The 14,454-nt window shown below is 38.8% G+C and overlaps 1 protein-coding gene across 2 annotated transcripts in view; it reads left to right on the top strand.

The window, feature by feature from the left end:
- Positions 1-14,454, top strand: part of FAF1 (Fas associated factor 1) — a 170,009-nt gene that overhangs the window by 140,066 nt on the left and 15,489 nt on the right. For both annotated transcript variants that reach the window (XM_030496205.1, XM_030496206.1), the window contains exons 16-18: positions 9,787-9,867; positions 10,245-10,322; positions 13,084-13,299. In XM_030496205.1, the coding sequence (XP_030352065.1) occupies positions 9,787-9,867; positions 10,245-10,322; positions 13,084-13,299 (375 nt within the window). The remainder of the gene's footprint in view (positions 1-9,786; positions 9,868-10,244; positions 10,323-13,083; positions 13,300-14,454) is intronic.

Raw genomic sequence — 14,454 nt, 5'->3', positions numbered from 1 at the left:
CTTGTATCTCATTAGTATGAGATTTACTGATTACAGTTATGATAATACAAAGACAGGTATGCACTACAGTTCATTTTTTCTTCTTTATTTATGCTACCTGTAATTCATTGGTAAAGAAATTGACTTTAATTTTGTTAATACTGAACACATATTTTGTTATGAGGATTACAACGAAAATCCAAGGCACAATATAATTGATTTTTTTATTGCATTTTAACAGGAATGTGTCAGTTGGGGGTGGGGGATGTTTAATGCTTTAATAAGATGGTAAAATTTCCACCACAGATGATTTCCAAGAAAGGTTCAGAAATGAAAACTATAAAAGCTTGTAGAAAGGAAGAAAACAGAAGAAAAGCAAAGCATATAAAGGCAGAGAGATAAGACCAAATAAGGGGCAGGAGAAGGAATTAGAAGCAGAAATGATAGGATTGGAACAAAGGGAGGAAGAAGAGACCAGAACAGTTGTCCAGAGCAGGGAACATCAGTATTTAGGAGAGAAGAAGCTGGGGGCAGGTGAGATAGTGAAAGAACCTGTCTAAGAGGATAAAACCAAGTGAGTTTGCAACTGAGAAACATCTGGGTGGAAGGGAAACAAAGCTTAAAGAAAGAGAAGACTTGGTAGCTTTGAGGCCATGATTGCAGAACCAGGAACTGGCTTCTGCATCCTGAGCTGCTGTCAGTCCTTCATGGGATGGCTAAAAACAGTGACAGTCCAGTAACAGGTGTCCCCAGAATGGTGATATGGATGTCTTCTGACTTCTTACTCCAAGTGCTCTACCTGTGTAGGGAGAATGGAAAATGAATTTTTATACATTCCTCTAAAATCTATCTTTGTCCATGTCTTCTGTAGTCTTTGCTCACATTCCCTTTTGGTTTTCTGTCACTGAGAACATCAGTGACATTTCTTCCCCAACAGGAGTTTTTTCTAACACATTTTGACACTCAGAAAACTAATGGAAAATTTCATAAACTTTGAGGACAGATTTCCAGACACGATGGGTTCTATACACAAATAGGATATTTACTTACACCTTGGCTCCACTTGCAACAAGCACACCAAAAAGGTGATCTGAGACACTTTTGCCTTTGAAGCAGGAAGTTTAAAAACAAAAAATAACCTCGCTTTATGAAGTTACTATTCCAGAAAGGGAGTATTTGACAAGCAGTCTGTACTCAATAGAGAGCTTTAGTCTGTAGAAAAAATATTGTCTTTTTGTGGTTTGCTGCATAACATGTAGCTTTCTTGCAAGTCTTGTACTTGACAACTTCAAGTGTTCAAACATCAACACCTTTTCTTTTTTAAGATCTTATTGCAGTTGGTGCATTTTTTCCCCACAAATATTACAATAGCAAACAGGATACAGAGTCCGGTTTCTGTAACTGTTTTCTTAATAGCTACAATAAGTCATCATAAAACCACAAGAAGATAAGCAGAAAATTCTTTGTATTTTAAAAAGAGAAGTCATCTATATAGCTTTGCTGTAAACAGAAGTGCGTGAGAGAGAGAAATAGAACTGGAAACACTTGTAAATAACAGCATGAAATCATTAATGACTCAGTTTACGCAGCTGAAATTCTCCACTTTGGATTTTTAACTTGCATGCGCATGAAAGCTTCCAACACAGCTACTGCATAATTCTGTTTAGCACAGTATGTTTTGCAGTGCCCTCTGATGGTTATTTCTGTATAGGATGACTATTACCATTGGCAGCTAATGGTACAGGTGTTTACCATGACGTTGGCTGTAACTGTTTAGGCATCACTTTGCAGTCAGCGCCTTGTCACTGATCATCGACTGAGGCGTAGGCGGGGTGCTCAGAACAGCGTCACCAACATATCTCACCTGAGTGAAGTGAGTCACTTCAGCTGGTGGTAATAGTGTGGTTAGCTAAATCATGTGCTTTTGTATCCATGTAGGAGTAAAATTTACTGGTGTAGTCTCATAAAATCTTAATCACATAAATTTGAGGCATATTTCTATATGATGTCAAGTGCTAAATTATTATTATTTAACTAGAACTTGGATTTAATTTTTAGGGGTGTATATTGTGTTCAACATAATCTCAAAAGAAATACCTTAAAAACATTGAGATGCATATATGTACTCATACTAATCCAACATACATGCCTTGAGGTACAGTGGTGTGCAGTTTTGTCACCCATTTTCTCTCCCAAGCTTTCTTAAATGGAGATCAATCTGCCATCCTATTCTTTTCCCTGCCCTCCAAGGTTTCTGGATTGATCACAAATCATTGGGCCTGTTGCTTGCTGTCTGTCAGCTGTGTTAACCCACAAGTCCTTCTCCTCAGGGCTGCTCTCAACCCATTCTCTGTAGTTGTGCTTGGCATTGCCCAGACTCAAGTGCAGGACCTTGCAGTTGGCCTTGTTGAACTTCATGAGGTTTGGACGGGCTCACCTCTCCAGGCGGTTAAAGTCCCTCTGAATGGCATCCCTTCCCTCCAGCAGGTTGACTGCACCACACAGCTTGGTGCCAACAGCAATCTTGCTGAGGGTGCACTCAATCCTGCTGTCCATGTCACCGACAAAGACGTCAAACAGTGCCGGTCCCAATACTGACCCCTGAGGAACACCATTCATCACTGGTCTCCATTTGGACATTGCGCCATTAACCACAACTCTTTGGGCTTTAGCTTTTCTAACCTGAGCTGACTTACTGGCTGGAGTAGCAGGAGTTCCTTTGTGCTGTTCTTCAGGGGCTCTCCTGCTGACCTGCAATCGCTCTCTGACATCAAACTGGTAGGAGAGGGATGAATTGAGGTTCCCTTTACTAGCAACTTTATTTTAAAGCCCTCTTCACCAGCTTGGCAAGCCTATGACCAAAGATGGTCTTCCCCTTTGATAGATGGACCCCATCAGCCCCCAGTAGAGCAGGTTTCTTGAAGCAAGTCCCATGGTCTAAGTAGCCAAATTGCCATAGTGACAAGCCACAAATAATAAAATTTGATCAGCAACATGGTGACATTGTGCTCATGTGGCACTTGTGAAAAGAAGTGGCTAGAAGATAATTAAATGGTGGGTTTAGTGGCATCAACAGCAGCAAGGCCAGTTGGCCAGGATACAGTTCCACCCTAGTTAGTGCAGTCAGGTCTATGGTCTGAAGTCCAACCTCAGGCTTTGTATGTAGAATTACTCTGAGACTACACTAATGATTTCATACATCTGATAGACATATTTTCCTAACCATGTTTGGTCATCTGACCCACAATACAAATGTTGATTCCTCAACTACTGTTTAAACTGTGAGAGTTGGGGATTTTTGCAAAGAGGTAATAAATGCCACTACAGAGTTTCTCCTATAAGAAAAAGAGGGTATCTCAGAGCAGGGGCAACCAGCCTCTGCCACTGTTGATCAAGGTGTGAACTGAGATTTTTCAGGGATTGAAATAAACACTCTTTGAAAAGAGTGTTTATTATCAGTTCCTCTTAAGTGTCAGTGCCTGGTGCTGGACTTAGGAAAACAAATAATAATTGTAAAATATTGTACGCCCTGGAATGTCCATTTTTAAACACCCTGTTAGCTTGCTTACTGTAATTGGATAGTTAAATAATCATCTCAGCGTGGCATGATGGGCCCGAATAGACTCGAGTTAGTTCCTTTGTGAGATTAATGTGAAGAGATATGTGATTAAATCCTGGCATTGCAGCACAACACACCTGTTCTGGGCTGATTCTGAACATTTTTTCTCCATTGCCTGAGGAGGAGGCTTCTCAAAGGATTACAGTAACACTTTTTGACAAGCTTATACAGGGTGGAGTTTCCATGTAATGACAGGGCTCATTTGATGGTGTCTCAGTAATGCATTCTTTTTATTTTTGCTGTCAACATGTATTACTGTAGAAGCATTGACTGTTACACAGCTGGTCCAACTTGTCCACATTTCAGTAACAGTAGGTCTCTCACCGTGTTTATTTTTGTTCTTATGCAACACTACCACTCCTGCTCTCGGATCAGTCTTCAAGGTGGAATCGTGATATCCATAGTTGCTTCAAAACCCTTCTTATTTTTACAGATACCCATTAAAACCTTCAATTCTCTTTAAACTATGCCTGCTGACACACTGTTCTTTAGTGTAAAAGAGAGAGACTTAATTTTTAAACTGGAAAAACTGTTGTAAGCAGACTCTGACTGAAGATAACCTATAGAAAAATGTAGACCTGCAGAGTCACCATCTTTGCTCTCTGATCTTAGGTAACATCTCTTCTTCCTCAGTACTGCTGCATCATGAGGAAAGTGTAGATCCTTCCTGACCTATATCTGGATGGGGATTTAAAAAATACAGAAAAGAAAACCAAAACTCTAAAATGGCAACATAAATGGCAACCTTCTTTTCCCTGCTCTTTGTAAAAGTGTGCTTGTGTCTCCATCACAGCAGTCTTTTGTGGTGGATGGGGCTTTACTGGCCAAGTGTTATTTTTATAACTTCGCATATGGAAGCCTGGTATCACCATGTCTCCCTCCTTTTCTGCTTCACTGCTGTCAAATGTAAGGGATTTCCTTATATATTTTTTTTTCTTTTATATTATAATTCAACAGTTTTAGCTTCCAACACAGTCAAGGCCCTCAGTGACATGGTTTAGTGGTGCACTTGGCAGTCCTGGGGCAACGGTTGGACTTGATGATCTGAAAGGTCTTTTCCAACCTACTTGATTCTATGATATATTTCACAGCCATAAAGGAAGTTGAAGAGGATAATTGATGGTCTGTTCATCTTTTCCTCCTTCAAATAGGTTGCTTTTCTCCACATCTTAACCTGCAGTTGTGTTCTTCAGTTAGAGGATGGCCTAAGTGCTTCCATCAGCTGTTCAGGAAACCCCTGCAATTTCTGTTTAGGCACTGAAGCTCACATTAAAATCAGTAGAAATTAGGCATCTGAATACCTTTGATAATCTGTGTTCCATCTAACACTGTCATGTGTATCATGGTATATAGTATTTGCACAACAAGAGGTTATGAGAATAAATACATGAAATCCATTAAATCCCAAAGCACAAAAGCATTATGGTGATGACAGCCATCCAACGAAGAACATGATTTAACCCCTCAAAAATCCAATTAACACGTTTGCTAATTATTACTAGTTATAACTAATTAAACTACAGTAATCAAAATTTATTTGATTAAATTTTCCAATTTTGAATTTGTAATATGATAGCACCCCAAACAATTGGTTTCCCATTGAGCACTGCACTGACACACCAGCAGGGACAAGTGCTGCCTTCAAGAGCTTACGGCATATTTTGTACTATGACAAAATTCAAGGCAATGACAGAGGAAAAAAAGGAGATAAAATTAAAATATCTTAATTTCATCTGACTTTTTGGCTATACATGTTGATGGCTTCAGTCACTGAATATTTATTTAGTTTCTCTTAGAAACAGCAGCATTCCCTGTGATACAGCCTAGATGTTGTAACAGGACTGACTGGCTCTTTTCTTATGGAAAGTCATTGCAGAACTTTCAAGAAAGTTTTGGCTTCGTTGGGGATTTTTTTGTCACTTGAGGTGATTCCCAAAACCCAGTACCTGGAACTGGGCTTTCAGCCTTAGATACAGACAGGCAGGATCCTCTGGTGGTTCTGTGTTGTTCTGCCTGCCCACCTTTGTCTTCATTGTACTCTTCTGCCTAACACGATCTGTGTACACTTTTCCCCTCCATATATTCCCCATCATGTATGTTTAAGTTATACAATGTCCAAGTCTGTCATCATAGTGAGTCAAATTAATGCCTTTCTTGCACTGGTTTGTTTGGCCAAAGGGGTGTTTCTCTTTAATGCTCTCATGAACAGCCTTAAGCACTAACAGATTTTAATTTCAGGAGTGATTCAGTGAAATGACCTGTCATTCAGATAAGCATTAAGCATTTGTAAATACACTCTCTTTGGGTTTTTTTCTTTCTTGTAGCAGCCATTTACTCAGTGATGCTCTGAGAAATGTCTTCTACTCATGGTTATCTTCTCAAGTTCTGTCTCGTCTGGTTTTACTTCACAGTAAAACAGATCCCAAAGGGCAATGGGGAATAAAGTATAACATGCCTCCCTGAGACAGATCAGGTATAAAACTGATTCCTGGGGTTAAATCATTAAATCCTACTTTCAGAAACAACAGCAATAAGTGAAAAATAGCCATAAGGGCCAATGCTGACTTCCAGCAAAACATCCCATCCAGAAAGCCAAATGTATGGTGTATTTTTTTTCCCCTTTAGAACCTGCAGGAAAAGGAGCCATTGCTGTCCTAAATGAAATCAGGAATCCCTCTTTTCCATCATCCTGCATCTGAAAACACCTACTATTAGATGCTTCAGGGGTAACTTCAACAAATGGTTTAGGCAATAATTGTTGGAGAGAGTTATTCTAAATTTCCTCCTAACCTTCTCTGTTAGTTTTTCTTAGTCTTGTAGCTCTGGATATTACTCAAGGTTTTTATTACTCAAGGTTTTATCTGGTCCATTGTAACTATCTCATGAATATAAGTGTTTTCTACTTTTGTTGTGACTTTGCATCTGTAGTGTGCATGAAAGCAAAGAAAATTCATAACTGAAGAATATGTTCTGTGGATAAATGCAATTTTTTTTTTTAACTATAAACTTTCTATTGAATCAATGTGTCCCCCTTATTGTTGCATTGTCAAAAAGGGAAAGCAGAGATCAATGACTTATTACCTTTAAGGAGCAAAGGAGAGTTGTCTCTTCTCCTGCCTAAACCCTCTGGGATATGGATGGTTGACATTCACACCAGCCTTCAGTCCCTGCTGTGTAACCCCCATTCCTAATGAAGACTTTTAAGGTGACCCGGGATAAGTGGTTGTCTGTTTACATCTTGGTTTCTTGAAAAAAGAAGATGGCAAATTTGCCTTCATTGCAGAAGTATTGTGGAGATGCATTTATTGATGGTCAGTAGATGCTGCAGTTTATGTAGGGTTTAACAGGAATGTTTTCAGCTGCCTCAAATTTTGTCGGTGGGTAACATGACATTTTTCAAATTAATTATTAGTGGTGGGGCTGTTTTATTTTTCTTCATGAGTTTTTTGTTAGTGCAATGAAAGATTCTCCACAAAATATTTTTTCCTGCTCTTCCTGTCACTATTATGAATTTTCTTCTGTTGCTTTCTGGTGAACTTGAGTCATCCTCGTACTTTGTATGGTTTCTCTAGAGGAAGAGATGGCTAAAATAACCAACTGCATTGCAAAAAGGAGAAGTGCTTTATCTAATGTTTAAAATTTATCCAAGGTTACATAGAGAATGTTACATAGAAGTGGTTCCTGTCGAGTGTGAGCAATATTAACAAAACACAGAAGTAGCTTCAAAGAGACATTTCATAGGTTTATAGCTGCTGCTTACCTAAAGAAATCTGGATTCCAGGTTTAGTTTCAAGGTCTGTTTCAGTAAATGTTTCAATGCGTTGTAGAGCTCGGTGCACAGTCATTTACATTTAGATGTGGCTCATATATTTCTATGAGGATCAGTCATGCATAGTAATTCTTCACATTCCTGACGTCTTTTTCATAATCCACTTTTAGGATGATGATAACTGTGACGAATAGAGAGGAAATAATGTTTTGGGGTTTTTTTTAATGCTTGGAATTCATGTTTTGATTCTAGTTGTAGAATCGATACCGTCGGTGTTTTTGCAGTTATCATCTGGATTATATAATTTAAACCTATTGCAAAAATACATTCTTCACTTCTTCAGTGAAGTTCTCTGTAGGTAAATGAATCCTGTGCTCATCACAAGTAATTTGTAATAGCTTCCTGGAGTTTTCTAGACAGTAAAATGAAAAATAAAAGCCAGTACTCAATTTCTTATAACTCTGATTAATATGTATACGTTGAGTCAGTTTTAATCATTTTTATAACATTTTAATTTTTACTTTTTGAATGTTGGTTTGGTTTGGGTTTTTTTTTTTTTGTGAACTAAAGTAACTATATATTAATTGTTGGCAATCGCTGATGAATGAAAGAGCCTGTAGTTGGAATAGTTGCATCTGATCTTTCAGTTTTCTTTTGGGCATTAACTGGTCTTGTGTGACCTTTGATGTTCGGTGTGTGAAGTTAGATGTCATATATGAAGATGCAAAACAGGAAAGTTAAATAGAGTCTCTTTGAAATAATTACTAATATTTTTTACATCCTCTCACAGATTACCTGAAGTCATCTTCCTTTAGAAAGCTGATTTGGGAAGATAGTTTTGGTTCTCACCATTCTAAAATAAATTTATGGTGTGCTTATGGAAAGTCCCAGTATAGATAGTACAAAACTTTTTCCTTTACCTGTTACATTCCATCTGTGAGAAGAGTTGGGAAAACCTTCGTGTATTCAAGAGACTTTCCTCATACTTTTGATAGCATAAAAATCAGAGTTGTTTATTACAACAGCCCCTCTTCTCAGAAATTGAATATTAATGTAGGGTAGTTTCAGCTATCAGGTTTGAGTTAATTTTTGAAGATATTCCATGAGCATAGCACATAAAGCTTATCAAGGTCCAGAGAAGCCAAGAAGGGGAATGGGTTATTTGGTGGTTGTTATCCTTTTTACATTATGATTCCTTTATGTGGAATAAACCTTGCAAATGAATAGGAAAATTAATATAATTCTTTAAGAAATAGTAGGTAGTGGACTTTCATTTCTATGAAATCCAGGGGATAGATTACCCCAGTGCAAGGGCTGTGTTACTGGTGAATGGTTACTGGTTACTACAGTTGAATGTGCTGAGCCCACCAGCAATCTCACAGCTAAATCTTACTGATTTTTATAGGGACCAGTGCAGCCTTTGCAGGGCTCTGGGAGGATTATAAGATGTAAGAAGAGTAAGCATAGGGGAGCAGCTGCTGTCCCCGGCTCCAGAGGCAGAGTATGAAGCTATTGATTGTACACTTTGCTTTATCAGACATCACCCCAGTGCAGTTATTCCAGCTTTCGGGGATATCCACTTCTTGAACTTTCAGTGTGTGGATGATACCTTGCTTTGTCATTCATGTAATTTTAGTAAACCTTTATTTCTTTGTGCTGTGATCATTAATAAGATACTTTGCTAGGTTTTCTGTCTTGAAGTTGGCATGCTGACCTCATGTTTCTTGTCTGCCTACATCTGTCCATTTGAGATACTTCAGAGCAGGACTTGCTACTTTCCCATTATTGTATAGTATTCAGCACTGTGAATTGAGGTCTCTGGATGATGTTTGATAGTGATGACCCTGGATGGATTCTGCTGAGAGCTTTTTCACTAGGACCTGGGAGCAGGTCTTCTCTTGCAAGACAAACTGATACTCACTGTCGGTCTGAGCAGAGAGCAAATTAAAATCCAGCCTCATCCTCTAAACCACGGCCTGTCCTTCCCTATTACAAGACCATCCAAATTGTCAGCTGCAGTAATGAAATCCTCCACCACACCAGCCCACACATATCCCCCCAGTGACCCCATGTCCACATGGCTGGGGCTGCACCATTCCTGGGAGGTACACCAGCCACAGCGCTGATAAAGGTGGCAGAGCAAAGAGCCCTGGTACCAGGTCCAGCCCTCAGGCCAGGGCTTGGACACACTGATCTGTTACATGGCAATTGAAACATGGCTTTAGGTAAGTCATAATTTTTAAAGCAGTGTCACCCTTGAGGCATTTCTGAACTCATTTCTCCTAGCAGCAGTTAGGTGAGTAAGGCAGTCAAATAACTTGAAGTCACTGGGATTAAAAAGTGCTGCTGAACATAAAGATATATATCATATTGGTCCACCGTTTGCTGATATTTTTGTTTTCCTTTTTTTTAACTTTAGGATGAACGTGAAGCCAGAGAAAATGTGAAAAGAGAGCAGGATGAAGCATATCGCATATCACTGGAGGCTGACAGAGCAAAGGTGTGTGGAGGGTGAATGTCAGGATGGGAATGTCTCCACAGTTGGTGAAATCTTTCTGGTGCAGAGGACTGCCTGCCTTCAGTTCTGCTCTTAAGATGAGATGGTTACTGTAGGAGCCATTAGTGCCCTTAGTGGTTATAAAATGGCACTAGATACAGTCACTAGGAATAGACTTGACTACATCTTCCTGCTAAAGCAGTCCTGGCCACACTTAATAATAGAAGTTGGCAAAGGAATGATGGGAAAAGATCACTTATGTCTGATTCCAATTTCTACAGAAAGGTTGAGTTTCTTTGCTTTTATTTAGCTAATGCTCATCATTAAACACAGCTGTGGAAAGCGAGGTAATATGTGTCTGATTGCTGTTTGTTTCTTAGAGGGAAGCACAAGAGAGAGAAATGGCAGAGCAGTTTCGCTTGGAACAAATTCGGAAAGAACAGGAGGAAGAACGTGAGGTAGGATGTTTTACCTTTTCTGACAACTTTTTGGGTTCATGAAGCTTATGGACATTGCAACTTTCATTCAAAGTGTAATTTTTATGTGAATTTTAAAATTAATTAACTTTTAAAAATTAATTTCTTACCATATATATATAAAACATAGTGCAGCTAAATCATTTTCGTCCACTCTTTAGTAGCTTTCTTGTTCAATCACCTGGTTCTGAACTAGAGCCACATATTAGATAGGCCTGCTCATAGGCGATCCAGGAAATGAGCTCCATAATTGGTAGAATCTTTGGGAACTTTTAACCTTGTTTCTGCAGGCACTCCTTTAAACATACAATACCATGAATCCCTTTCATTTCTTCCAGGAAGTACTAAATTCAGTCCAACAGCAGTATTCACTAGTTTGAGAAAGGTGCTGTCCACTTCTTTCTTACCCTGCTGTATCTGATGATGTACTTAGCTCCTGTTGTTAGCATAAGCCAAGAATGAAAGCTGAAACACAACTGAAAGAGCAATGCCTGAAACTAGACTGTGAGAATTGTGTCACGGATAATTGTAAGATGGATTTCTGTGAGATTAATAGCAATCAAACATAAATCAGTAGCAGTAGCATGTAGCAATAACAAACCCTTGAGCAATCAGCTCACACTCAGATTTAAATGATATGGTTTGGTTTTGGTTTTTTTAAGTAATTTTGCATGCATGGAAAACAGTAATTACTTCTGCTTTATTATATCTGCTTCTGAACCTTTCCTGATGCCTTGGCCTTTTGGAAATGGTTTTCTCACACAAAGGTTGCAAGACTAGTCCATGTTATCAAAATATACCCGGGCTTCCCTGTTTAACTGTAGAGTGCAGTGATGAAAATAATAGGATCTGTTTGCTTAGTAGAACAAAAGGGATTTTAACAATAATGTTTACTAACACTCCCCGTTTTCAAGTATACAGATTACTTATACTGAATTGTTCTGCAACAGTGTTTACTTACAGAAGTGGCTTTATGTTCAGTCCGTATGTTTAAAATCTGACTATTGAGCTGAACATCTTTTTATCAACAAACTGAAATTGCTTGTTCAGGTCCAAGAGTTTTTAATGTGATCCATCACATCATTGTTTTCTGACTTGGTTTGCTGGTACAGAATATCCATTGTAAATTGCCATTTTATGTTGAAGCCTTGGAGACTAGCTACTTTAGGGAGCGACGCACTCTTTGCACAAAGAGAAGAGCTCTAATGAGCTACTGTTGTTTATTTTTCTATAATATAATTGATTGGGTTCAGTAAATAATGTAGCATCTGTTATTATACTTTGTGGGGAAATGTCAAAACAGAAAGATAGTAAGCAGGTGGTTGAGAATGGAGAGAGAGAAAATTAAAATAGAATCTATTTAAAATATAATCTCATAGTAGATGAGCAAAAATGAACTCAAGTTCTATGTATAAATATTTATACTGAGATATAATTTGCTCAGAGGTTTGTGTGTAAGAAGTAGACAATTTAAAAGCCTTCAGAAGCCTTGCTTCTGCCCAGTCCTTTCTCTTTAATGTAATCATCCTCCATCAGTTTCTGTTACTAAGTGACCTTGGGGAGGTTTTCAAAGGCACAAATAGCAACTGTGTATCTTGAAAGTTCCTAGAAAATCTAGGTAAATCCCTACCTGACTGCCTCTTCAGGTTGGAAAATTGTCTTTTAGGTGTATTTTGGGGCAGGCAGTGTGATCATGCTGTTTCTTCCGTTCACTGAAATTCTCATTAACTGCTCCCTCAAGTGAGGTGATAGTGTAACAAGGCCGCTTTCTAAGTATGATCTGATTTTTAGCAGATGACAGTGCCTGTCCATGAGTACCGACAGCGTTCAGTACCCTCCAAAATCAAGCCCACCTTGTTCAGCAATCAAATACTAGGCATCAATTAAAAACCAGAAAAATCTGCTCAAAGTATTAGTGTTGTAGTAGCTCCTGGAAGCAGAGAGCAGAGAGCACTGGCTTGGCTCCTGCCCTTAAAATCTTGACATCAGCAGCATACACAATGTTAGCAGGAAGACAGTCATACACATTTTCAGGCATGTAATGTCATTGCATTTGGGGCTGATTTCATGCAAATTGTTGCAGAAACTGTGCACACATGTGCTTGGAACCATCTTCCTGCAAATAATAATAATTGCTTAAAGCTCCATTTTCTGTTCGCACAGTTTTCTTCTTTGACCATTCCTACTTTTATATGTACTCAATTTATCTAGTGTACCTCCATGATATTTTTAATTATGTCTTTTAACAGTGTTTTAGATTATTTATAGTAAATCTCCTGCATACATTTCTTTTTACTCTAAACTGCCACGAAGGGTCTTGTCTTTGCTGCAAAAAGTCAATTACTCTGTTCAAGAGGAAGGCAATTTGATAAGTGCATTTAAAGAAATACTTTTACTGCCTTTTAATTTATACCCTTCAAGGAAGCTATTGGCCACTTGACAATTATTCTCTCATTCAAATTTTTTCCAAGGCTTTCTGCCAAATGATTAAATTACTTATCCCCATCGTGCATTAACTGTAGACCTAATAATATGTGTTATAAGGAAGGATTTATTTTAATTAGTTGTCTGGTGGGCTGTTATTAAGGAATGAATAAAAATGATTTTGTCATTGAGATCTAAAGCACAGCTATGGCTCTGGAGCACTGTGGCACGTCTTGAAGTTCTAGAAGAAATAAAAGCTTTCTGTCCTTTTCTTCTGTTGCTAGCATTGCAAGCTCAATGGTTATTTTTCCTTCCTCAGGCTATCAGGCTCTCTCTTGAGCAATCTTTGCCTCCCGAACCAAAAGAGGAGAGCACCGAGTCTGTCAGTAAACTGCGTATTCGGACACCCAGTGGAGAATTCTTTGAGCGACGTTTCCTGGCCAGCAGCAAGCTGCAGGTTGTCTTTGATTTTGTAGCTTCCAAGGGATATCCTTGGGAGGAGTACAAGCTGCTGGGCACCTTTCCGAGGAGAGATGTGAGTAAATGGACCTTTTAGGAATAAATACCACTACTTCTTCCTCCTGTATGTTAGGGGACTGGTATGTTATAGCATAGAAGGTGAAAGATATGAGTAAGAGCGCTGCCAACTGCTATCATATGTTAGATACAGAATTGCGTTGTAAAATCTGTTTCCAATGACATTATAAAAATCCTCCATTTCTGAACCAAACAAGTTGTGAACCATATTCGGTGAAAACTGCCCAAATATGCTGAGCTAGCATTGATAATGTCCTGTTTTGAGGGAGGGTACGTTGAAATTAGTACACTGTTTGCATCTGTTAATGCCTGGTACTTCTGATCTTTTTGGGTTTGCCATTTTCATGCAATTTTATGTTATGAACCAGGAAGGCTCAGGATCGGATAGTATGCAGTTATGAGCTAATCAGTAAGTTCTAATAAATTACTCATCCACCTGTTACATAATACCAGTAAATAATCGTCTATATCTCCTACCTCGAACTTCTAATGATGTACCCGCTGCGACCCATTTTCAAAATCAATACTGCTTACAAAAGCCAATTAAATTCTGTTGATTTATCAACAGATAGTTATGTGCTGGTTACTAAGTTTCTTTGAAAATAACCTATATGTTTTCTGCTCTGTTACAAATTAATTCCTTATTTAGCCATTGTTACAGCAAAGGGAAAAGTCAGGGATCCAACTGTGCAGCAATTACCCAGGGCCTGTATAAAAGGCAAAGGTAACAGGCACTACACAGGTGACAAAACAGAGCTAAGCAAAGATGGGTAAAGCAGCTTTTTGGCCATACTGCCTCGGTCTTGCAAACAAGCGGGGGCAGCTCTGGAGCAGATGTGGTTTTGTTTCCTGGGGGCATCTCCAGGTGACTGGCTAAGCTGTTTTTCATCAGAGGAGCTCAGTGAGTTGGGTTGGTTTTCCATTTTGTTTCCCCTCACTGCCCCTGGAGGAAGTTCACTAGGAAAAAGGCTCTGATTAGTGTGTTTACAGTACTGTTTTGTAACAGATACCTCTTGCTTTATCATCTGATTTGTAAGTACTCTGAAGAGTGAAGAAAATATTGTCTATAGCAAGCATACAACCTTGAGAATGAACGTGATTTCTGACCAATTCTTGGCATAACTGCGAACAGGATTGTAGTGCTTGCAGCTAT

This window comes from Strigops habroptila, chromosome 8 (genome assembly GCF_004027225.2).
Source record: "Strigops habroptila isolate Jane chromosome 8, bStrHab1.2.pri, whole genome shotgun sequence".
Taxonomy (NCBI): domain Eukaryota; kingdom Metazoa; phylum Chordata; class Aves; order Psittaciformes; family Psittacidae; genus Strigops; species Strigops habroptila.
The sequence above is the reverse complement of the archived record's forward strand: the minus strand, read 5'-3'. Positions and strand labels throughout refer to the sequence as shown.